Raw genomic sequence first — 22,485 nt, 5'->3', positions numbered from 1 at the left:
ATCAGAAGTTTCGATCTATCGGAACATACGATGTTCAGAAGAGATGGGGTTCTCGGTTCGGAGTTAGTTTTTAATCGGAAGTTCTGATTTATGGTTTTTACTAGATCTAGGAGTGAGTTTCACCTAGATTCGACTGTTGGGATTAATGGGATAAGAAGTTCCAATCTGGTATCGGAAGTTCCGATTAGTGTAGAATCTTTCCAACGACTAATTTTTCAGAGCGAGGTATTTATACCCCTTTACCTCCTTGCATGGGGCAAGGCTTTGGAAGGGTTTTGGCTAGCTTTGTGCTACTTGTGAGAGGTGTTGGAACTTGGTGTTCCACCTTTGAGTGTTCCCTTCTCCTATCTATCAAGAATTTGTAAGAATCAAGCCTTTGTGGCTTAGTAAAGATAGAGTGAGGTGTGTGAGGTGTGTGGAGCTTGGATTGCTCACACGTGTCACATTAGACGTGTGTGTGTGTGTGTGTTTGAGCACTTAATATTGATCGTGTGCGAGTTCGGGAGTTTGTTACTCTTAGAGACCACCGTCTCCTAGACGTCTCGGTGGAGGATTGCCGGTGATCTTCTCAAGTGGAGATTGTGAGGAGGCCCGGAAGTAGTTATAGAACTCACCATCTCCAGAGTAGAGGAAGAGTTGGCCATAGTGGAGGTGAGCAGTGTATGTGTGAAACCTTATAAGAAAAATGGTTGAAAAAGACTCGTCTCAAGTGTGACCAAGCTTTCTCAACGGAGACGTATGATATCGGTGGATATCCGAACTTCGGTGACAAATCATTTGTTTCTGTATTTCCCTACTCTTGTACATTACCTTGATATTCATGCTTGTGTACTTATTTGTATGTGCATTGAGTTAATTTTGTAATATTCAAATATGTCATTTTGCACTGATCGAAAGTTCTAATGAACAATATCAGAACATCCGATGAACTATAAAATCGAAACTTTCGATGAACAGTATCGAAACTTTCGATAAACGGTAATTTTAGAACTTGCGATTAGATATTTCTTGCATATCTTGCAATATTTGAATAATCTTTGTCACACCTAAGGATTGTAACATTCACACTTATTTATGGTGATTATGTGCTAGTTAAGCTTAGCATATTTAGGTTTTTCAATTCTGTGAAATCCATTAGTTTATTTCTGCTGCAACTTTAGACCAAATAGTAAAATGGGCCGAAGTTTTATTAAAATACATATTCATCCCCTCTAGACGACATCATTATCATTTCACCTTCCAAGCAACTTAATCTTCATTATCTCATCCACATTGTGCATGTGAAAGAACTTATCTAGCTCCTCCTCCTTCCAACATTTATTCAACTTGTCCATTAGTTGAGCCACCTGTTTTAAGGGGCATGGCCTGTTTTTTCCTGCAGGCTTTAGGGAGACAGAACAAGGAATTTTAGCTGATTTGCCATTTCCAACATGCCAGATAGCGCCCTTCTCGAGTAATTCGAGGCCAAACATGGTAGCTTTCTAGGTGACAGAAACCTGATATTAAAAAGCCAAGTCTAGAAGATCACCATAAGGAAAATACCTGGCTTTGAGTAGACGGGCACTTAGGCTATTTGGAAACTCAATCAATCTCCATGCTTATCGGGCTATAGCAAAGCTTGGTTGAAGATCTGGAAGTCCTGGAATCCTTGACCACCTTGGCTTTTGCTCCTAGTAAATAGCTCCTATGCGACCCAATGCGTTTTAAGGGCATCTTTCTCCCCTCCCCACCAGTAATTACGAATATGTCATGCTAACTCCTCACATACTGTCCTGGATAGTTGGAGAACACTCATGATATATGTAGGACCAAGATAGGTAATTAGAGGGGGTGAATAAGCGCATTACAAATTTCTTGCGAAATAGATGGCATGCTCCTTGTTCACCCAACGCACCTCAAGAAGAAATCACCATAAAGAGCAATGCAGTAGAAATTCAGGCTTAACCCAGAAGTTCCGATTCAAAAACCAAATTTGAAAATACAGCAAAAGGTGGGTCTCATGGTTGGAATCGAACCTTAGGTTTCACAGCAAACCAATCCATAACTCAAGGAGATGATCATCGGGTGAAGAAAACCATCAACTTGATGGATTAGAGGCAAATTAATTCAATACTCAATTGTGTACTTTTGTACGCAGATTTTATGCCTCTAGCAATGAGAACATTAACTCCAACAAGGTGAAAAAATTCAGCTCAAGCACAAAAACAAAAATCGCAACCGAGATCGAAAACTTGCAAAAAAAAAAAACAAAGGAACCAATAGAGAGAAACTAGAATGAGGGGAATTTAAGCATATGCAAAAATATAAACTTCATTACTCAAAGATGTTAGTCCTATTTTAAGCAAATTACAAATATTTTTCTCTCAAAACTCACACCTATTACATAGACTAAGTACTCATCCTTCATCTCATCTAAAACCCTAGCACTAGGCTCTCAAATGGGTGGCACAATAGGCTTAAGTGGCTGGTTCAAACTCTCGAATAGCCCTATCCCTCTATTTATAGTTCTAGACAACTTAACAACTAAGTTTTCTAGCTTGTTACCAAAATACCCCTCTCTTGTAGTATATTCCTACCTACCACCGAGGGTATTTTGGTTAATTTCTTTCTCTGTCCATCGAACGACAGTGGAGCCTTCACAACTTAGCTTCGCCTCTACACAAGCTTCATGATGGTGCCACATACTCCTCCAATCCTCTCACGATTTTGAGGCTCAACGATGAAACCCTATGCATACTTCTCAAAACGTGACTCGCCACTTGCTTACACCTTAAGAAAACACTCTAATGTCGACACGTGTACTCTGTCTTACGATCCTGACCATCGGCAAGTCTCTTTTGCTCCCGATCTCTCAGGTCACCTTGTCACTTACACTAACATCCATTTCTCTTGACTTTGACAACACACTGTCTTCATCCTCCATTTCATTCTTTGCTTGACCTCCACGTGTACAGCTAGGATTACTATTGACTCTACTCGATCTTCTTGATTGTCTGACACCAAGCACCCGCCGTTGATCGCCAAGTTGCATCCGTTACCTGTACACCATGAGACAAGCAAACACATTTCTTCAACTCCAACTCCAGTTAGTACATAATCAAAATGCTCAAACCAAGCTCAAGCAATCCAAAACTCGACAAACCAAATCAAGAACCTTGTCAATCACTCATCACATATAAACCAAGGCACATTTTAACTTGGTTTCTCAATCTCCCCCTTGATGAGTGCATTGACAACACCTCAAAGCACAAAGATTTTGGTTTGAAGAAGATAGGCTCATCCAAGTGATAAAAAACTCAAGAAAGAGTAAAACATGTCACTTGACATAAGAAAGGTTACATAAGGCACAAAAGAGGCAAAGACAATCCAAAAACCTTAAAAGAATAACAACTCAAAAACACAAAATCAAATGCTCCCCCTTGATGAATGCACATTTTTCATTTATGCATGATTTTTCTTTGATTTGGTGCAAAATTTTCATTTCTCCCCCTTTGGTAATGCAAACATCACGGATAAAATATTATGCAATGCATGAACATGAAAACCTAATGAGCTTTCACAAGTATACTATAAAGTATTTGCAAAAGCTAGAATTATCAAAGGGCTATGAAAATAGAAGATGGAGCTCATAAATGCATAAAGGCTCAAAAATAAATAGTGACATAAAAATATGAAGCTGTACAAGCTAAACCCGAAGAATTACTTGGCGCATTTAATTTCACATAGCCGAATCATGTTCAAAGTGACCACCATATAAGCATCCACTCGTGCCGAGGCAATATAAGCACTAAGAACTAGCCAACTTCAATCTCAAACTAGGCAAACAAGCATTCATGATAGTAGGCTTTGCAAACGCTCACATATGAAACCAAGACTTAGTTAGATTAAGTGATTTAAAACAAAATTGAGCAATTAGGCACATTTATTTCATTTTTATTCTCAAGTTGCCTCTTATCCAAGCAAAGCATCACGCGACTGGGTACGACAAACACATTGAGGTTTCAAGACAACCGTATTGGATCATATTTTAGCACAAGATACTTGATTTCACAAGATTATTCATATTTTCACAAAGAATCTAGTTTTCACATGATCAAGTCAAGTAGTGTCTTAGTGACATAAGGAACACATGTTCCCTCAAAGTTCTATCATGAGCTAAACATTTGATAAATACAAAAAATATAGTGCAATCTTCCCCAATCCATTGACATGAACCAAGAAACCTATAGAAAGATATTCATCAGACTAGTCTTAACACAAGCATTGACTAAGCCAAAGTAATTACGAACATGGTGATCAAGAATGTAGCATTTCATAGCCTACATGTTTGTAATTACTATGAAATGCTAAAGACATAGTAGCTAAGCTTATGGCGTTGTTGTTGTCACACAAAAGTGGCACACTCCTGAAATCTAATATAAAGTCTCTCAAGGTAGCAACCATCTACAAAATCTGTTTGTAACAGCTAGCGGCAACTACATATTCAGCTTTAGCAATAGACCACGCAACGCAAGACTGCTTGCGAGAAGACCAACACACAAAAGAAGTACCCAAGAAATGACACGTACCAAAAGAACTCCTCTTGTCAATTCTACACCTAGCAAAATCCGCATCGAAAAACCCTCAAAGAGAAAGCAAAGAGGAAGTAGAAAACCAGATTGTATACTCGAGAGTGTGCTTGAGGTACCTTAGAATGCATTTCACCACTTGGCGGTGAGACATCCTCGATGAAGCCTCGAAGCGCACATAGAGGCAGATGACAAAGTGGATGTCTGGTCTTGTCGCCATCAAGTACAGGAGGGAGCCAATCATGCTCCTGAACTCCACTAGTCCACCGCTTCGCCATATTTATCCGGATCAAGCATAGTTGAGGTAGCCATCAGTGTCGCCAAGGGCTTCATGTTGCTCATGTGGAACTCTTTAGCAGCTCCTTGATGTACTTCGTCTGGTGGACGGATATACCATGCTTGTGGTGCTTGATTTGAAGTCCAAGGAAGAAGTTGAGCTCACCCATCATTGATATCTCAAACTCCCTGCTCATAGTTTCTGTAAACTTGGCTATAAGTGCATAAGAAGAGCCACAAAAAATGATATCATCCATATAAATCTGAACAAGTAGAAAATCTTTGCTATACCTGAGAGTGAATAAAGTTTTATCAACCTACCCCATGATATACCCATGCTCTAATAAGAATAACCTAAGCCTATCATACCAAGCCCTAGGTGCTTGCTTAAGCCGATACAAAGCTTTCTGAAGCTTGTATACTCTATGTGGGTATTTGATGTGTTCAAAGCCTGGAGGTCGCTTGACATAGACCTCTTCCTTTATTAAACCATTTAGGAACACACTCTTGATATCCATTTGATATAACTTGAAACTCTAGGATGCCACAAAAGTAAGAAGGATCCTAATAGCTTCTAGCCTAGCTACCAGTAAAAAAGTATCTTCAAAGTCTATCCCCTCTATTTGAGTGAAACCTCAAGCTACTAGTCTAACCTTGTTTCTCACTACCGACCCATCCTTCTCCTGTTTGTTTTGAAAACCCATTTTGTGTCTATGGTGTGAATATTGGGAGGTGGCTCTACAAGGACCCAAACTTGGTTTCTCTCAAAGTTTTCTAACTCTTCATGCATGACATTGACCTAATTTGAATCAGATAAAGTATGTTCAACATCATGGGGCTCAAAAGAAGCAACGAATGTAGAATCAGTAAAATGGGCATAAGAAGTGAACTTGGACCTAGTTACCATCTCATTGAGATCTCTGATCATCATGTATGGGGGATGTCACCGCTGAATGTGTTGAGGAACCTCACACCTTGAGAGAACCTTCCCTTCAAACACAACTGGTGCAGGCTCAAGAGTAGCTGAAGTAGAAGTAGAGGCTGCAGGACCCTCTGCTAGAGTAGAAGAAGCAAAAGCCAGCTCTGGAGCATGTGTGGTCGAGGGAAGTAGTGTATCATCCTCGTCATCACCAAGAGCTAGAAGGTCACTATCTACAAACATGTTCTCGTTCATATCCTGATCACCTGCACACTCATAAACAGAACTAGTACATGGGGTTGATTCATCAAAAATCACATCATAGGATTCTATGATGGTGTTAGTGTCAAGATTGTAAATCCTTTAAGCATGACTATGAAGATAATACCAAAAAAAATGCCATCAAAAGAGCGCGACTCGAGCTTGTCAAGATTGCCATGCTTTAGGATGAAGCATCGACAACCGAAAACTCTTAAAGGTAAAACCTTTGGCTTCCTCCCAAAGTGGAACTCATAAGAAGTCAAATTCAAGATCGAGCGCAAGAAAATTCGATTTGAGATGCCCAAAACTTCCTAGGAGTCCTATGCCCATCGAGCATCGTCCTAGCCATCTCCACCAAAATCATGTTCTTTCTTTCAACCATGCCATTATGTTGATGAACACGTGGGGCAGAAAATTGATGCTCAATGCCATGTTCAAGGCAGAAGACACCAAAGAAATAGTTCTTAAACTCAGTGCCATTATCACTATGAATTGTTTTCAATGCACCTGGGAGTTCTTTGAACAATATCAAAGCTAAGCTCCAAAAGTGTGAGAACACTTCATCCTTGCTTACAAGAAAGAAGACCCAAGAGTAGTGAGAGTAATCGTCAAAAATAACAAGTACATATCACTTCCCACCTGCCAAACAAACCCGGGAAGGACCAATAGTGTCCATATGGAGAAGTTCTCCCGGTCGTTCAGTCATCACCGGATTAACTGGTGGGTGAGGAGCGGCAACCATCTTACCATGCTAACAAGGAGAACAAACAAGTTTCTTCTCAAACTTAAGCTTGGGTAATTCTCGGATCAAGCTTAGGGCACTCAAACGAGTAAGCAAATCAAAGCTCATGTGCCCTAGTCTTCTATGCTACATCCAAAGCTCAGAAGAAGGTTGGACAATTTAACACTGAGAAGAACAAGAAGATTCAGAAAAATTGGCTCCAAAAACTCTCCCAACTCGAGAAATCTTGCAAATCAAAGCACCAGAAGTATCAAGAACTCGAGAAATATCACGCTTGAAGTGCACTTCCAAGTCCTCATCAAGCAATTGAGATACAGAATGCAAGTTGTATCTGAGATGCTCAACTAAAGCTATATATGTGAGAGCGAAACTCTCATTTATCTTTTGTCAGTGTATTAAGTAAAGGGGTACCCTGACTAAACAGGCTCCACAGGGGGCCTAACAACTAAAGCTGTGTACTCCCCAAAATCTGGTTGATCGTGCGACCACAGTGACTAGTCTAAACGCCTGCTTGACCAGTCTCCCTATACCATCGCTTACACCCGCGACCAGCCCCACTGGTCGTAGGGCTAGATTTGATGCAATCTGTCCAGAGTGTAGTCGCTAATATCCACTCAATTGTTTTTCTTTCCCTAGGCACCAGCACCAGAGGACGAAGTTATAGATGGAGCAGTCGGGCATTGTCCCATCCCATAGCATTAAATGTGGTGGCACACGGCGGATGGGACGTTGTCAGCAGCCCAACCAAGCAAGTGGACGAGGTCGACGGCGAAGGGCCCTGTCCCATCCTATAGAATTAAATGCTGTGGGATAGAACTTTGACTGGCACGACGACACACGATGGATGGGACGTTATCAGCAGCCCGACCAGTCAAGTGGATGGAGTCGGCACAGAAGGACCTTATCCCGTCTCGTGGCATTAGACGCACAACAAACTAGACGCATGGTGCCCTCAGAGTAAGTGGGCACGTTTGATCCTCCGTAATGATGGTCTGGATTAGATATTAGGATAAGTAGAGGCCTTTCTATTCAGACCTACATGTAAATACTCCTCCCTACTATATAATAGGACGAGGGTCTCGGTCCAAAGGGAGGGACTAAGAAAATACATTATCTGTAATCCACTGAGATCCTTCATAACATACACAGGAAGTAGGGCTATTATCCTACGGGAGGTCCGAACCTGTATAACTCCTTGTGTCCCTTAGTACATCGAACACACACACCCGTTTGCTAAAACACCGTCCACGCGTCCACTGTCCAGCATACTCCGAAATCACTATCAGGGATTTACCCTCGACATTTGGTGCGCCAGGTAGGGGCGCATTTCGTCGTTTCAGCAAGTTTGAAAAAAAAAAGCTTAACCAGGCAACCCATGGCCGAATCCACGGCAACCGTTGAGTCCTGTTCCGAGGACCCCGGTCGCCACGAGGTGTTCGTCATTGGGTATCACGCGAATGAACCCGGAGTGCTACAGGCATGGGACACCGAGTCGGAGTCTGAGAGCTCCGAGACCCAACGCGAGGTCTACATGGTAGACCACACAGTGGGAGGCACTGAAGGCCCAAACACCTCAAACGCCGGTGGCGAACCCCCAGCTTTACGCCTAGAGGGAAACCAGCCTGGCACGTCAGGTGGGTGCTTCAAGACAACCCCTAAATCCCCAGCATCGTCCTGAGGAGCCCCTACACAGAGCACAGTCCACGATGGCATCACCGCCTAAGCCATCGTACCACCTAAATGTCGGGGGCTCCCCACCTCACGATTTATCACCGCTCCGCGCCCAGCGTCCCGATTACGAGACCATGACGCCGGTGCAGAACCTGCAGACCCTGTGGATCCTCCTCAGCCACCCACTGGTACCTGTACTGGAGGATTCTCTTGTGGCACCATGGCTGCGTGATCTTGCCCTCTTAGTCGAGACCGCCCGGCGCCAGACCACATCAACTTGCACCGCGCCTATCGCAAGGGCGGTGAGGGTCTCGGTCGCCAGGGGTCACAATAGGGCCCACGACAGAATAAGTCCCGTGCTCCCCCAACCACGGGGAGTACTCGCGGACCACCTCCACGTCAAGACAGCCAACCCTCCGACCTACGTAACTCTCTGCGCCAATACGACCTCTGCGACGTAACTCTCCGCGCCAACACGATGTCCTGCAGGAATAATGGATTGCACGGAATGCAATCTCCATATTATAATTTGAGTTCATGTGCAGTCAAATTAGAAACTTAAACTAGGTATAAATAAAAATGCCACTAAAAAAAAAGATAGAAACTCAAACAAGGTATAAAGAAAAATATCACTGCAGTATATGTAAGTTTTAATCGAACTTAAATAAATATTAGCTAGATGCCCATGCGTTGAAATAAAAATATAAATATTAGACATTATAGTATCAATCACAAACTCAAGATATGGAGATGTTGATGCGCTATGAAAGTACCGCCGAATAAATATGTCGAGAGTGATACTATAGTTTGATTTCAGATGTAATTAAAAAAGAGGAGAAAATTATTAGCTAATTCTCTCTTAATTTATTTATTTATTTGTATTAGTAAAATAGATCTTATATCCATAACCGATAACGAGACAGTAAAGCTAAAGGACGAGAGTAGATATAAAAATGAGTAAATTATTCTAATTTTAGAGATTTTTATTAGATGAGAGGAGAGTAGAGAAAGAGATGATGCGGGAATTAAAACTTATATTTTATATAGTAGATAATAGAAATCAAATCTGCAGATGTGTCAACTGCTTAAATAGTTTCCACGGGTTAGTGGTGGACACCTCACTGTTGTGTGCCCTTTAAAAAATCCCCAAGGCTAAACAAAAAGGCCATGCTACCTACTGGTTCATGCACGGGACCACACAATGAAGCAGATTCTTTTCCCAAGATCTCATTTTTCTTTAGGTTTTCGATTTTTTTCCGTTTGCATTATTGCACGAATGAATCGACTACACAACTTGGTGTTCGGAGAAAAGAACGTAACTTTTTTTACAGAAAATCTTGAAAGCTGATTAAGCAATGTCAAGTTGGCAATATTCCGGCTAATGAATGTCTTTCATTTAGAGAGTGCAAGGCAGCCGCACGCACTCAAAACCCACACAAGTCCAAGCACACACATAGTGCCTAACGTACATCGCCAGGTAATGTGTGGCAACAAAATGCCCACCACACTAGTGAGAAAAATTTGGCAGCAAATTAAATCTGTGACATATGATTCAAGTGGCCAAGAAGTTTGGCGAGCCACAATTACGACGTGTCCAAATCATGTTATATTCAAGAGCACACGGGACCCTTTCAAAAATATCAACCATCACATTCTTGTATTCGGATACTACTGTAGAAAATATCATCACTATTGATTAAAAGTTACATTACAACTGATTTTTGAACTGCCAGTGGTTAGTGACAGTGATAATCCATAATTATCACTATCAGTTACAGAACAGATAATAATTGTACATATCATTATCAGATTGTTACATGAACCGATAGTGATACAAACTATTACTGCTGATTTTTGAGCTTATTCTATTAATTTATATACTTATCACTATCGATTCCAGCTATGAACCGGTAGTAATACTCAACCTAAATAAAAAAATTAAAATTTAAACAGGCATACAATGATTTAACTAATATTTATATTACTAATCTCTAGAATTAAAGCTTTATATCACACTAATCTATAATTAAGTCATTAAATCCATTACTGTACCAAGAAACAAAAGACATGCATGACCGCGCATAGAAAAATCCTAAACCGTGCACGCAAAAAAAGCCTATGTAACGAAAATGACTCTATTGGCCTATGATTGTGATTTTGATGATTAATGACAATATAGTCAATCATACTAATATGTTTGTCAAGAATATATATTAGTAGGTCTCATGAATATATTACATTAAGAAGTTATTACAGCCGAGACAAAGTTTGGTTGAATTAGAGAAGTTATAGGAAAAATAATTACACTGAAAGGTCCGATGATTAGTAGTATGCACGCCAGAGTATACGCCGGAGCAATTATTGTAGAGAGGACTACAACAGTGGAAAGACCGAATGACTACACACCGGAAGGTCCGGCGATTGAAGTGTGCACGCCGGAACATTTGTTGCAGAGAAGATGTCAAAGTCCGCTTTAGTGTAGTTTAACACACCGGATGGTCCGGCGATGAAGCAAAGCAACGCCAGCGTATTTTGCACTGAGGAAGGCGTAGGATGGCTCAGTTGAACACGTCGAAAGGTCCGGCGATAGAGCTGGTAAACATGCCAGAGCATCCAGTGTTCATATTAGTTTTGAGTGGAGTTTCAACGGCTAGTTTTTAGAAGGTATATACACCGAAAGTTTCAGTGAGTATAATATGTCTACTCCGGAACATCCGGCGTATATAGAGAATTTGAGCTATTGAGGCAATGGCTAGTCCGTGAGATTGAGGCTATAAATACCTCTCCACTCATTCATTTGAAGGTGATGTAGTCTAGAGAAACTCATATATACTTGAGAAGACATCCAAGCTATAAATGTGCTAAAAGTGATAATCCATGGTGATTAAGCATAAGATTAGATAGTGATTAGTGCTTATAAGACTAGAGAGAAATGTTGCCAGGTGTTGCAACTTAGAGAGTGGATCAAGGAACGATTCAACCTTGTATCGAGAGGTATGCCGACCCCTTGGAGTTTTGGTGACTCGCTGGCACCTTGAGCCTTGGTGGATCGAGCTTATTGGCCATCCGACTTGGTGTGGAGTGATAACAAGAAGCATGTATGGGGACGTGTAGGTCCTTTCCTTGGTGACTAAAACTCTGCAGTGAAGACTTCGTCAAGTGACCGAAAGATAAGTTAATGGTGCGACCTCACCTTGGTGGCTTGGTTGCTCATCGTGCTAGAGACCTTACCTTGGTGGCTTGGTAGCTCAAGAGTTATGACCAGAAGAGTCTTGACGATCGGGAGCATATCTTTTGTGGAACTCTAACGTGGACTAGGGGTAGCTCGTGTACCACCGATACTATAGGATAAAAATCCCTTGTGCTGAGTTTACTCTCTTTACCTTATTTATATTTCTGCATTTACATACTTGCAATTTACATTCCTATAGTAGGTTGTAAACCTTCTTGAATGGTAGAGTAGACACACTAGATAAACTTAGATCATATTTAGATAGAAATTTATATAGGTTTATCTTGTAAAATTTTTGGAGCCATTAGTTTTTAAGTGTCCTAATTTATCCCCTACCTCTTAGGACGTCACTGTTCCTCATACCCTAAACGTGCATGTCGCTCTTACTGGTCGGCCAGGGCGACGAAGAAGTCATCGTCACCGCCGCCACCAATGTCGTCCTCGACCTCGCCGTCGTTGTTGTCTTCCCCCTCCTCCTCTTCTTCTTAATCCTCCTCATTTGAGCTCAGTTAGGGCCTCTTCGCCTTCGGTTCGTCGAGGAAGTAGTCCCGCACAACGTAGTTTAGAGTCTGAGGTCCGCGCCTCTTTCGAGCTCTCCAGCGGAGCCTTCGCCTCATCGTCGGATGATGGCATGGGTGTGGGTGGCGTGGCCGGAGCAGGAGAAGAATCATGTCGATCCATCACGACAGCGGCGACGACATTGGAGGGGAGAGGGTGAGAGCGAGAGCGATCGAGTGTGAAATATTTAATGGCGCTTGGAAAAAGTCGAGCAGGCGAGCCCGGGAATTCATACGGTTTTTGGTAATATTACAATTGATAGTAATAGTCATTATCACTGTCGGTTATGTTACCAACCGGCCAGTGCAAAGATAATCACTTTCACTATTTATTCTTGCTGGCTTGAATTTTTTTACACCTTGAGCTTATGAACCAGCAGTGATATATTATTACTGTTGGTTATTACTAAACCGACAGTGAGAGAGGGCAGAGATGACCCTTTGCGTAGTAGTGTGAAATCCAATTTGGATTGAAGAACAAGACATTAATTTTTTTGTCCCTTTTCTATTTTGCTATTTTTCAAGTTCTTGCGTTTCAAAGAGACATGAAAAGCAATCATGTATATTTCATCTTTCTTTTCAATGATTTCTGGTGACGTTCTCGTTTCTGTTTACTAAATTAATTTTTTGAAGCATCAATCCATCCCCAAGTTAAGCATAACGCTTATTCAAGGAATCACTCTATTGCCTTGCATATTTTTGCTTTTTCCGATCACATGAACAACCCATGCACATGCACGCTACACTCTCACAGGTGAATGCTCACCATCAGCATGCGCTTAAAACATTGAAGGTATATGTATGTGTGTAAACATGTGAACATTAAAAATTTAAATTCACTTTGAATTCTGGTGGATCAAGTTGTACTCCTACGTACTCCATTACTGCATGACCTTACCTAGAGGTGGTTCAGCCTCGCATAATTGTTTGTGCCTATCACTTTTTCACTGTGTTACACTTGTACATCTTCAACACGAATTGTTACACTCTCAAAACACCATTTGGTAACGAGAAGGATAACTTGAAAATTGGGGGGGGGGGGGGGGGGGGCGGGGGGGAGGTGGGGTGGGTGGGGGGATCACAACTAGAATGCCTCATGGCCTCCTCAAGTTTCCTGCAAGTGTGTTCTAAAGGAAAGAAAGAAAAAGTTAAAACAATAAAGTAAATCTACGATTGTCTGTCCTTCCAGTCAGCGTTTCAGCATTCCAGCAAAAGCTAGTCGGCTTTTACCTCCTAGCAGCTCAAAAAATTATGTGCAGATGGACCCCTAGCTTAGCTATGAAACACCTGTATATCCTATACATTCTACATGCGAGAATCATCTCCCTGGGCTCCAGGATTGCGAAAGAGGCCAACTGCTGGTTGTTAGTAAAATCTCTCGGGAGCTTGATTACCGATCACTCTAAGCTCTTTTATAGGGCTCCCACCTTAGGTTCTGGATCCTTTTTGGATATGGTGCGGGTTTCTTCTTGATAGGTTCTGATATGAGTTTCTTCTTGATGGGTGGTGGTGTAGCAGCAATTTTGAATTTTTCGACTTCTAGGGCAGTAGGTGTGGTGAACATAGTCTTACTCTCCCCATTGTAAGTCACCCTCTCAAAATCCAACCCAAAAGCCAAACCAGCCTTGTCAAAACACATCTTGATCTTAGCCAAGATCAAATTCATTTTTCCTTTGCCCTCTAAGCACTTCTCCACTAGAGAAAGGAGGTACTCATTCTCTGTCAAAAGCTTTTGAATTATCCCTCTAACCTAGCTGAGCTTGTTCTAAAAGACTATGCAGGTAGAATAGTTTGGCTGCATATCCTTTGAACACCTAGCACTTTCCAATCTAGATTCTAGCTCATTAAGGTGCTTGTCTTTCAGTTCAATATCTTTTGTAAGCAAAGGATAATTCTTGCAAGCACCTATGAGAGTAGACCTAGACTCCACCTCAAGGAGCTTCTTCTCGATACTCTCAAGCTGATTGGTGACTTAAGTATGCACATTCCGAAGCTCAGCAAGTTCAGCCATGACAATCAAACAACTCTCACACTCCTCAACAGCAGGTCTAGACCTAAGCAATACAAGTTTAGTAGAAACATACTCATACTTAGGTCTAAGATCCTTTAACTCATGCACAATTTTCTTAAGTAACCTTCCTGGCTAACAAGAGCATCATTTAAGGTATCAACTTGGATGAAAAGCTGGTCGTAGGAAGGTAATACCTTAGAAAGATCAAGCTTAGGGTCACTGTCGTTGTTATTATCCTCCATCATGAAGCAGAGGCTGGTGAATTCCTTAGCCTTATGCTTGCTCTTCACTTACAGTTCCTCGTCCTCCGAGCTCTCCTCCTCGTTTAAAGAGGTGTTGATATCACTGAGAACCCCACGAACACCCTAGAAACCGTCTTGGCCGCCTTTTTAGACATCATGTCGTAGTTCTTTTTGAAGAAGGGCTTCTTCTTCCACTTCTTCTTGTGCTTTTTATAGTCGTGGTCGTTGTCCTCCTTCTTCTTGAGCTTGGGGCACTCCTCCTTAAAGTGAGTGATTTTATCATACTCAAAACAAGCACGAGAACCTCCTCTCCTCCGATCACTCCTGTTATTGTAGAAGCAAGCGAACTTCTTTACAATGAACGCAAGGTCCTCATCATCCAGTGCATTCACCTGCTCCTCTATGATAGAAACCAAAGAAGATAAAGCAAATCCACCCTGTGAAGTGTTACCACAAGAAAAGGTAGCTCAACCTGATTGCTACCACTAGGTCCAGAAACAATGCCATGTTCTGAGACAAGGGGTTCTCGAGACCGATCCAAGCCGTCTTGGCTATCTCGGTGGATTTGAGCTTGTTAAAGAGTTCATCACAAGTTAACGTGTCGTAACTTCGTGACTCTTCAATGCTCGAGATTTTAACTTTTCATATGGTACGGTCAAGAGTATAGAGAAGCTTAATCGCTCTCTCGTGATCAGAATAGGGCAAAACACTAGTGGATCTAAGGTTGCTAACAATTGTATCAAAACGAGCAAATATAGCGTCCAAAGACTCTATATGGTTCTATACGAACATATGGTATTCCTAGTTGTACGTGCTCTGGCGTCTAGCCTTGATCTGGTTAGTGCCCTCATGAAATACACTAAGAGTCGACCAGATCTCGCGAGCAATATGGAGGTGCTGAACTCTGTCAAACTCATTTCGACTCAGGCTAGTGAACAATATATTATAAGCCATATTGTTGGCCTCATATTATTCAATCTGGGCTGGAGAAAAACGAGCAACAGGAATAACATAGTTGGAGTCCACAATCTTCTATATTGTACTTCCTTAGCTTAGGAGATAAGCCTCCATGCACACCTTCCAATACGAAAAATCTTGACCATCGAAGAACAAAATTTTTTCACTTCTCTCCATTATCGTCTAAGTACCATAAAGCTAGTTAAGGTCAATAAATGATGAAACTAGCTCTGATACTAATTATATGATCAAAATAGACGATTAGAGAGAGGGTGAATATGCATCTTATAAATTTCTTATGAAATAGATAACATACTCTTTATTCACCTAACGTACCTCAAGAAGAAATCACCACAAAGCACAACGTAACAGAAATTCAAACTTAATCAAGAAGTTCTGATTAAAAACCAAATTTGAGAATCCCCAAGGCTAAACAAAAAGGCCATGCTACCAACTGGTTCAAGCACGAGACCACACAATAATGCCCTGATGTCTTTCCTAGTCTTCTACTATAGTGCAAGCTTGACCAGCAGCTGCAGTGCATTTTTCTTGTCAGAAAACTGGTATGCTTAGCGAAGCAGATTCTTTTCCCAAGATCTCATTTTTCTTTAGGTTTTCGATTTTTTTCCGTTTGCATTATTGCACGAATGAATCGACTACACAACTTGGTGTTCGGAGAAAAGAACGTAACTTTTTTTTACAGAAAATATTAAAAGCTGATTAAGCAATGGAAAGTTGGCAATATTCCAGCTAATGAATGTCTTTCATTTAGAGAGTGCAAGGCAGCCGCACGCACTCAAAACCCACACAAGTCCAAGCACACACATAGTGCCTAACGTACATCGCCAGGTAAAGTGTGGCAACAAAATGCCCACCACACTTGTGAGAAAAATTTGGCAGCAAATTAAATCTGTGACATATGATTCAAGTGGCTAAGAAGTTTGGCGAGCCACAATTACGACGTGTCCAAATCATGTTATAAGAGCACACGGGACACTTTCAAAAATATCAACCATAACATTCTTGTATTCAGACACTATTATAGAAAATATCATCCTTGTTGGTTAAAAATTATATTACTATCAATTTTTAACTGCTAGGGATTAGGCGGCAGTGATAATCTCCCAATTACAGAACCGACAATGATTATATATATCACTACTGGATTGTTACATGAACCAACAATGATACAAACTATTATTGCTGATTCTTGAATTTATTCTGCTAATTTATATACTTATCATTGTCGGTTCTAGCTATGAACTGGCAGTGATACTCAATCTAAATAAACAGGCATGCAATAATTTAACCAAGCTTTATGTCAGTAATCTCCAGAATTAAAGCTTTATATCGCACTAATCTATAATTAAGTCATTAAATCTATCATTGTACATAAGAAACAAAAGACATGCACGACCGCGCACAAAAAATGACTCTGCCCATGATTATGATCTTGGTGATTAATGACAATATAGTCAATCAGTTTAACATGTTTGTCAATAATATATATTAGTAGGTCTCGTGGATGCAATACATTAAGAAGTCACCGTGGCCGAGATAAAGTTTGGTTGGATTAGAGAAATCACAGGAAAAATGATTACGCCGGAAGGTCCGACGATTAGTAGTATGCACGCCATGGTATACACCAGAGCAATTGTTGCAGAGAGGATTACAACAGTGGAAAGACCAAAGGGCTACACATCGGAAGGTCTAGTGATTGAAGTGTGCATGTTGGAGCATTTATTGCAGAGAAGATGTCAAAGTCTGATTTGGTGTAGTTTAATACATCGGATGGTCTGGCGATAAAGTAAAGCAACGCCAGAGTACTTTGCACTGAGGAAAGAGCAAGATGGCTCAGTTGAACATGTCGGAAGGTCCAATGATGGAGCTGGTAAATATGCCGGAGCATCTGATGTTCATATCGGGTTTTGAGTGGAGTTCTAACGGCTAGTTTTTAGAAGGTATATACACCGGAAGTTCTGGTGAGTATAATATGTCTACCCCAGAACATCCGGCGTATACATAGAATTTGAGTCATTGGGGGCAATGGCTAGTCCGTGGGGTTGAGGCTATAAATACCTCTCCACTCATTCATTTGAAGGTGTTGTAGTATAGAGAATCCCATATACACTTAAGAAGACATCCAAGCTATCAAAGTGCTAAAAGTGATCATCTAAGATGACTAAGCACAAGATTAGAGAGTAATTAGTGCTTATAGGCCTAGAGAGAAGTATTGCTAGGTGCTGCAATCTAGAAAGTGGATCAAGGAGTGATCCAACCTTGTATCGAGAGGTACGCTGGTGCTTTGGAGTCTTGGTGACTTGCCAGCACCTTAAGCCTTTGTGGCTCAAGCTTATTGGCCCTCTAACATGGTGTGGAACGACAACAAGAAGTGTGTACGGGGACGCATAGGCCCTTGCCTTGGTGGCTAAAACTCCGAAGTGAAGACGTCGTATAAGTGACATGAAGATAAGTTAGTGGTGAGACCTCGCCTTGGTGGCTTGGTTGCTCATCGTGCTAGAGGCCTTATTTTGGTGGCTTGGTAGCTCAAGAGTTGTGACCAGAAGAATCTTGATGATTGGGAGTATATCCTTTGTGGAGCTCTTACGTGGACTAGGGGTAGCTTGTGTACCACTGATACTACGGAATAAAAACTTCTTATGCCGAGTTTGCTCTCTTTACCTTATTTTTACGTTTCTGCATTTACACACTTACAATTTACATTCCTAGAGTAGGTTGCAAACCTCTTTGAACAATAGAGTAAACACACTAGATAAATCTAGAATATATTTAGATAGAAATTGGTATAGGTTTATCTTGTGAAGTTTTTAGAGCTATTAGTTTTTAAGTATCCTAATTTACCCCTCCCTCTTAGGACGTCACCGTTCCTCATACCCTAAACGCGTGTGTCGCTCCTACTGGTCGGCCAGGCGACGAAGAAGTCATTGTCGCCGTCGCCATCACCGTCATCCTCGACCTCGCCGTCATTGCCGTCCTCCTCCTCTTCTTAATCCTCCTCATTCGAGCTCAGTCAGGGCCTCTTCGCCTTCGGTTCATCGAGGAAGTAGTCCCACACACCGTTGTCTTCAGAGGGGGCCCCACTGATTCACCAGAGTTCGAGGTCTGCGCCTCGTTCGAGCTCTCTGGTGGGGCCTCTGCCTCATCATCAGACGACAGCATGTGTGTGGGTGGCGTGGCCGGAGCAGGAGAAGAATAATGTGGATCCATCGCGGTGGCGGTGATGGTAGTGGAGGGGAGAGGGTGAGAGCGAGAGCGATCAAGTGTGAAATATTTAATGATGCTTGGAAAAGCAGGCGAGCCCAAGAATTCATACGGTTTTTGGTCATATCACTGCAGTTTTGTAAATACAACCGGTAGTAATAGTTATTATCACTGTCGGTTGTATTACCAACCGGCCAATGCAAAGATAATCGCTATCACTGTTTGTTCTTGCTGGCTTGGTTTTTGTGTGCGTCTTGAGCTTACGTACCAGCAGCGACATATTATTATTGTTGGTTATTACTAAACCGATAGTGAGAGGGGGCAGAGATGAACTTTTACGTAGTAGTGTGAAATCCAATTCGGATTGAAAAACACGTGACATTAAATTTTTATCCCTTTTCTATTTTGCTATTTTTCAAGTTCTTGCATTTCAAAGAGACATGAAAAGCAATCATGTATGTTTCATCTTTCTTTGCAATGATTTTTGGTGACGTTCTCGTTTCTGTTTACTAAATTAATTTTTTGAAGCATCAATCCATCCCCAAGTTAAGCATAACGCTTCTTCAAGGAATCACTCTATTCGCCTTGCATATTTTTTTCTTTTTCCGATCACATGAACAACACATGCACATGCACGTTACACTTACGCCACAGGTGAATGCTCTTCAATCACACGTCTAGAGACACACGTACCACCATCAGCATGCGCTTAAAACATTGAACGCATATGTATGTGTGTAAATATGTGAACATTAAAATTTAAATTCACTTTGAATTCTGGTGGACCAAGTTGTACTCCTACGACGTACTCCATTACTGCATGACCTTACCTAGAGGTGGTTCAGCCTCGCATAATTGTTTGTGCCTATCACTTTTTCATTGTGTTACACTTGTACATCTTCAACACGACTTGTTACACTCTCAAAACACCATTTGGTAAAGAGGAGGAAAACTTGAAAATTGGGGGAGGCGGGGGAGGGGGGGGGGGAGAGATCACAACTAGAATGCCTCATGGCCTCGTCGAGTTTCCTGCAAGTGTGTTCTAAAGGAAAGAAAGAAAAAGTTAAAACGATCATGTAAATCTACGATTGTCTGGCCTTCCAGTCAGCGTTTCAGCATTCCAGCAAAAGCTAGTCGGCTTTTACCTCCTAGCAGCTCAAAAAATTATGTGCAAATGGACCCCTAGCTTAGCTATGAAACACCTGTATATCCTATGCATTCTACATGCGAGAATCATCTCCCTTTGCTCCAGGATTGCGGAAGAGGCCAACTGCTGGTTGCTGGTGATGGGAAAATCCTCTGGCCCGGCGATAATATCGCGTGAGGATCATACTTGGCCTTCAGCTCGGCAATTCTGCCCCACTTGGCCCCAAAATGTTGTTGCCACCCGTCTTGAGATGCGTAGTGTGCTAGGTACTGCTTGCATTCGATGCCTGCCTCGTCACAGAAGGCCAGCACCGACTCGTTCTCCCTCTCTAGCTGCTGCACATCGTCTGCGGACAACGCCGACCGGAGCAACCCCACGGCGTAGAACACGCCCTCGTCGGCGGCTGGGGTCACCGCCGTCATCCGGCTGTCCCACCTGTCCTTGTTCATGGGGTACATGAGGATTACGCCGGCGGGGCTGGCGCCCCTGAGGAGGCCCTTGAACACACCGGCGTCGAAGTCGAGGATGCGAGACCGGGGGATGAAGAGGTTCAGCCATGGGTGTGGCACTTCCCACGCGCCGGCTGACCGGAGCACCCTCTCCTCCTGCCGCACACGGTCAAGGAACTGTACGTACGTCACGTCCTTGGTGAACACAAACCCCGGCTCGAAGCTTAGTTGCTCCAACAATGCCTCCATTCTCTACAAGCAAATCAAAACCAAATCAATAATTCTCTTTCGCTCAAATCAAGTAGGATAACCATAGCAACTGGAGCTAGATTTGGCTCAAGTTCCTACCTGATCCACAGATGTCGCGGCATCCTCATTGTAGTACATGGCGCCTTCGATGTAGTAGATTGTGCCGGACCCGCTACGCGAAGCGAGCCCGGCGAGCCTACTGAGATCGGTGCCGGAGAAGAATGGCGTTGACTTGGGACCTTCGACCAAGGTCCGGTTGAGCTGGACTTGCCCTTCGACGTAGTCGAGCCCGGCTTCGCTAGCCTGGTCTGATATGAGAAGCTCCTGGTCCTTGGTGAACGTGGCCACGTCCGAGTAGCCGAGTCGGACCCAACGCACCCGCTTTGGTGCCCGCTCGAGCTGGATCCGAGCCCGGGTTATGACCCCGAACTGACCAAGCCCGCCCAGAGCCGCGAAGAAGAGGTCCGAGTTCTTGGCCCGGGAGCATGTCGCCATCTCACCCGTTCCTGCATTATTCGCAGTGTTACTCCTGATTAATTAGCTCCTTAATGGATCATTATCAGCACTAATCACTAGTCATGATTAGTAAACAAAGCTGAGCCAAGGTGGAATGATGTGATGATACCTGTGACAACGTCGACTTCGTGCACGTTGGCGATCTGCGGGCCATGCCGGAACGCCATCCCGCCGATGCCGGCGTTGGAGAGCGTCCCGCCGACGGTGAGGCGTAGGTAGTCCGTCCACGCGCGCGGCGCGAGGCCGTGCTTCAGCGTCGCGCGGAGGACGTCGATCCACAGCTGCTCGCCGCCGGCGTCGACGTACGGCTCCGCGCCGGCGGCGGACACGTTGATGCGTGCGCGGTGACCGCGCCCCAGCGCGCGCATGTCGACGACGACGCCGCCCGGGGCGAGCGCCTGGCCGCGCCAGGAGTGGCCCTGCCCGCGCGGCGCCACGGGGAACGGCGCTGGCGAGGAGGCGGAGGACCGGATGAGCAAGGCGATGTCAGTAGGCGTGGCCGGGTGGAGGACGGCCTCCGGCGCGGCCTCGACCATGCGGCCAAAGTCCGTCGACGCCTTCGCCGTGGAGTTGCGGTCAATGCGGATCCTCGAGGCGATGCCCAGGCCGAAGAGATCACCTGGGAGACCACCGGCCGCTGGCCGGAGTTGACCGGCGACGACAGAGAGGAAGCTGCTGAGGATGACGAATACGAGGGAACGAGTTCTTGCCATCCTTCTCTTGCTGTAGCAATGCACTTGAAGGTGATGAATTTGACTTGAGAGACTTGGCTGCTTTGGTGATTAGAAACTAGAAAGAGATTGCTTGTGTGTTCTTGAGGCCAAGAGCTCCCAAGGTATTTATAGGGTACCATTTGGCCTTGCGAAGTGCAAACGTTGACAAATGGAGGCATTGCAGAGCTCTGGGGTTGCTTCTGTTCTGAATATTTTAGAACTGATTGACTTTTCACAAAATGAGAAAGGAATGTACCTGAGGCATGACTTGGGAAAAACTTAGTTAATTGGTTCCATCTCCTGGTTCTGAGTTGTTGACTTGTGGAGAGTGTATTAATGATTATTGGTCAGATCAATATTTCTTTATATCCTCTAATTTATTTTTCTGAAGATCATGCATGGTCAGAGCAATTTCTTCTGTATTGCTGGCTGAGAATTACATAACTTAGGAACATAGTGGGAGAAGTGTAAGTGTTCTGCTGGTCTAACTCAGATACATGTAAGTTTTTGTCAATTATCATGTCACTTCCTTTTTTTTCAAAAAATTGCTTAATTCCATTCTCTGCTGTATATCATGTTAAGCATAATAAAAGATGTTCATAAAACAAATCAGATGAGTGAACAAGATTGCAAAAATTAGTTAGATCCATTCGAAATTGGTGAATATCACATTATTCTTGCAAGAAACAGGTGACTGTAGAATGACAGTAGGAGATTTTGTCAACAATCCTGACTAACAACCAATGATGTAGG

At 43.0% G+C, this 22,485-nt stretch overlaps 1 protein-coding gene across 1 annotated transcript; it reads right to left on the bottom strand.

The window, feature by feature from the left end:
* Positions 1 to 19,800: 19,800 nt before the first annotated feature.
* Positions 19,801 to 21,739, bottom strand: LOC133917417 (cytokinin dehydrogenase 7-like). Its single transcript, XM_062361317.1, has 3 exons — positions 21,129 to 21,739; positions 20,603 to 21,009; positions 19,801 to 20,506 (listed from the first exon to the last, which is right to left on the bottom strand). Exons 1-3 carry the CDS (start codon positions 21,730 to 21,732, stop codon positions 19,892 to 19,894), a joined length of 1,626 nt encoding a protein of 541 aa, XP_062217301.1. The 5' UTR covers positions 21,733 to 21,739; the 3' UTR covers positions 19,801 to 19,891.
* Positions 21,740 to 22,485: the final 746 nt, after the last annotated feature.

Source organism: Phragmites australis, chromosome 5 (genome assembly GCF_958298935.1).
Source record: "Phragmites australis chromosome 5, lpPhrAust1.1, whole genome shotgun sequence".
NCBI lineage: Eukaryota > Viridiplantae > Streptophyta > Magnoliopsida > Poales > Poaceae > Phragmites > Phragmites australis.
Note: the sequence above shows the minus strand (reverse complement) of the source record. Positions and strands in the feature narration are given on the sequence as shown.

What these genes read in the sequence shown, in the direction of transcription:
- LOC133917417 (XM_062361317.1), bottom strand. Translation starts at nt 21,732, where the DNA reads ATGGCAAGAACTCGTTCCCTCGTATTCGTCATCCTCAGCAGCTTCCTC. An exon ending in CGAAGTCGACGTTGTCACAG is followed by an intron (nt 21,010 to 21,128) that starts GTATCATCACAT and finishes CGAATAATGCAG; the next exon opens with GAACGGGTGAGATGGCGACA. An exon ending in CCGCGACATCTGTGGATCAG is followed by an intron (nt 20,507 to 20,602) that starts GTAGGAACTTGA and finishes ATTTGCTTGTAG; the next exon opens with AGAATGGAGGCATTGTTGGA.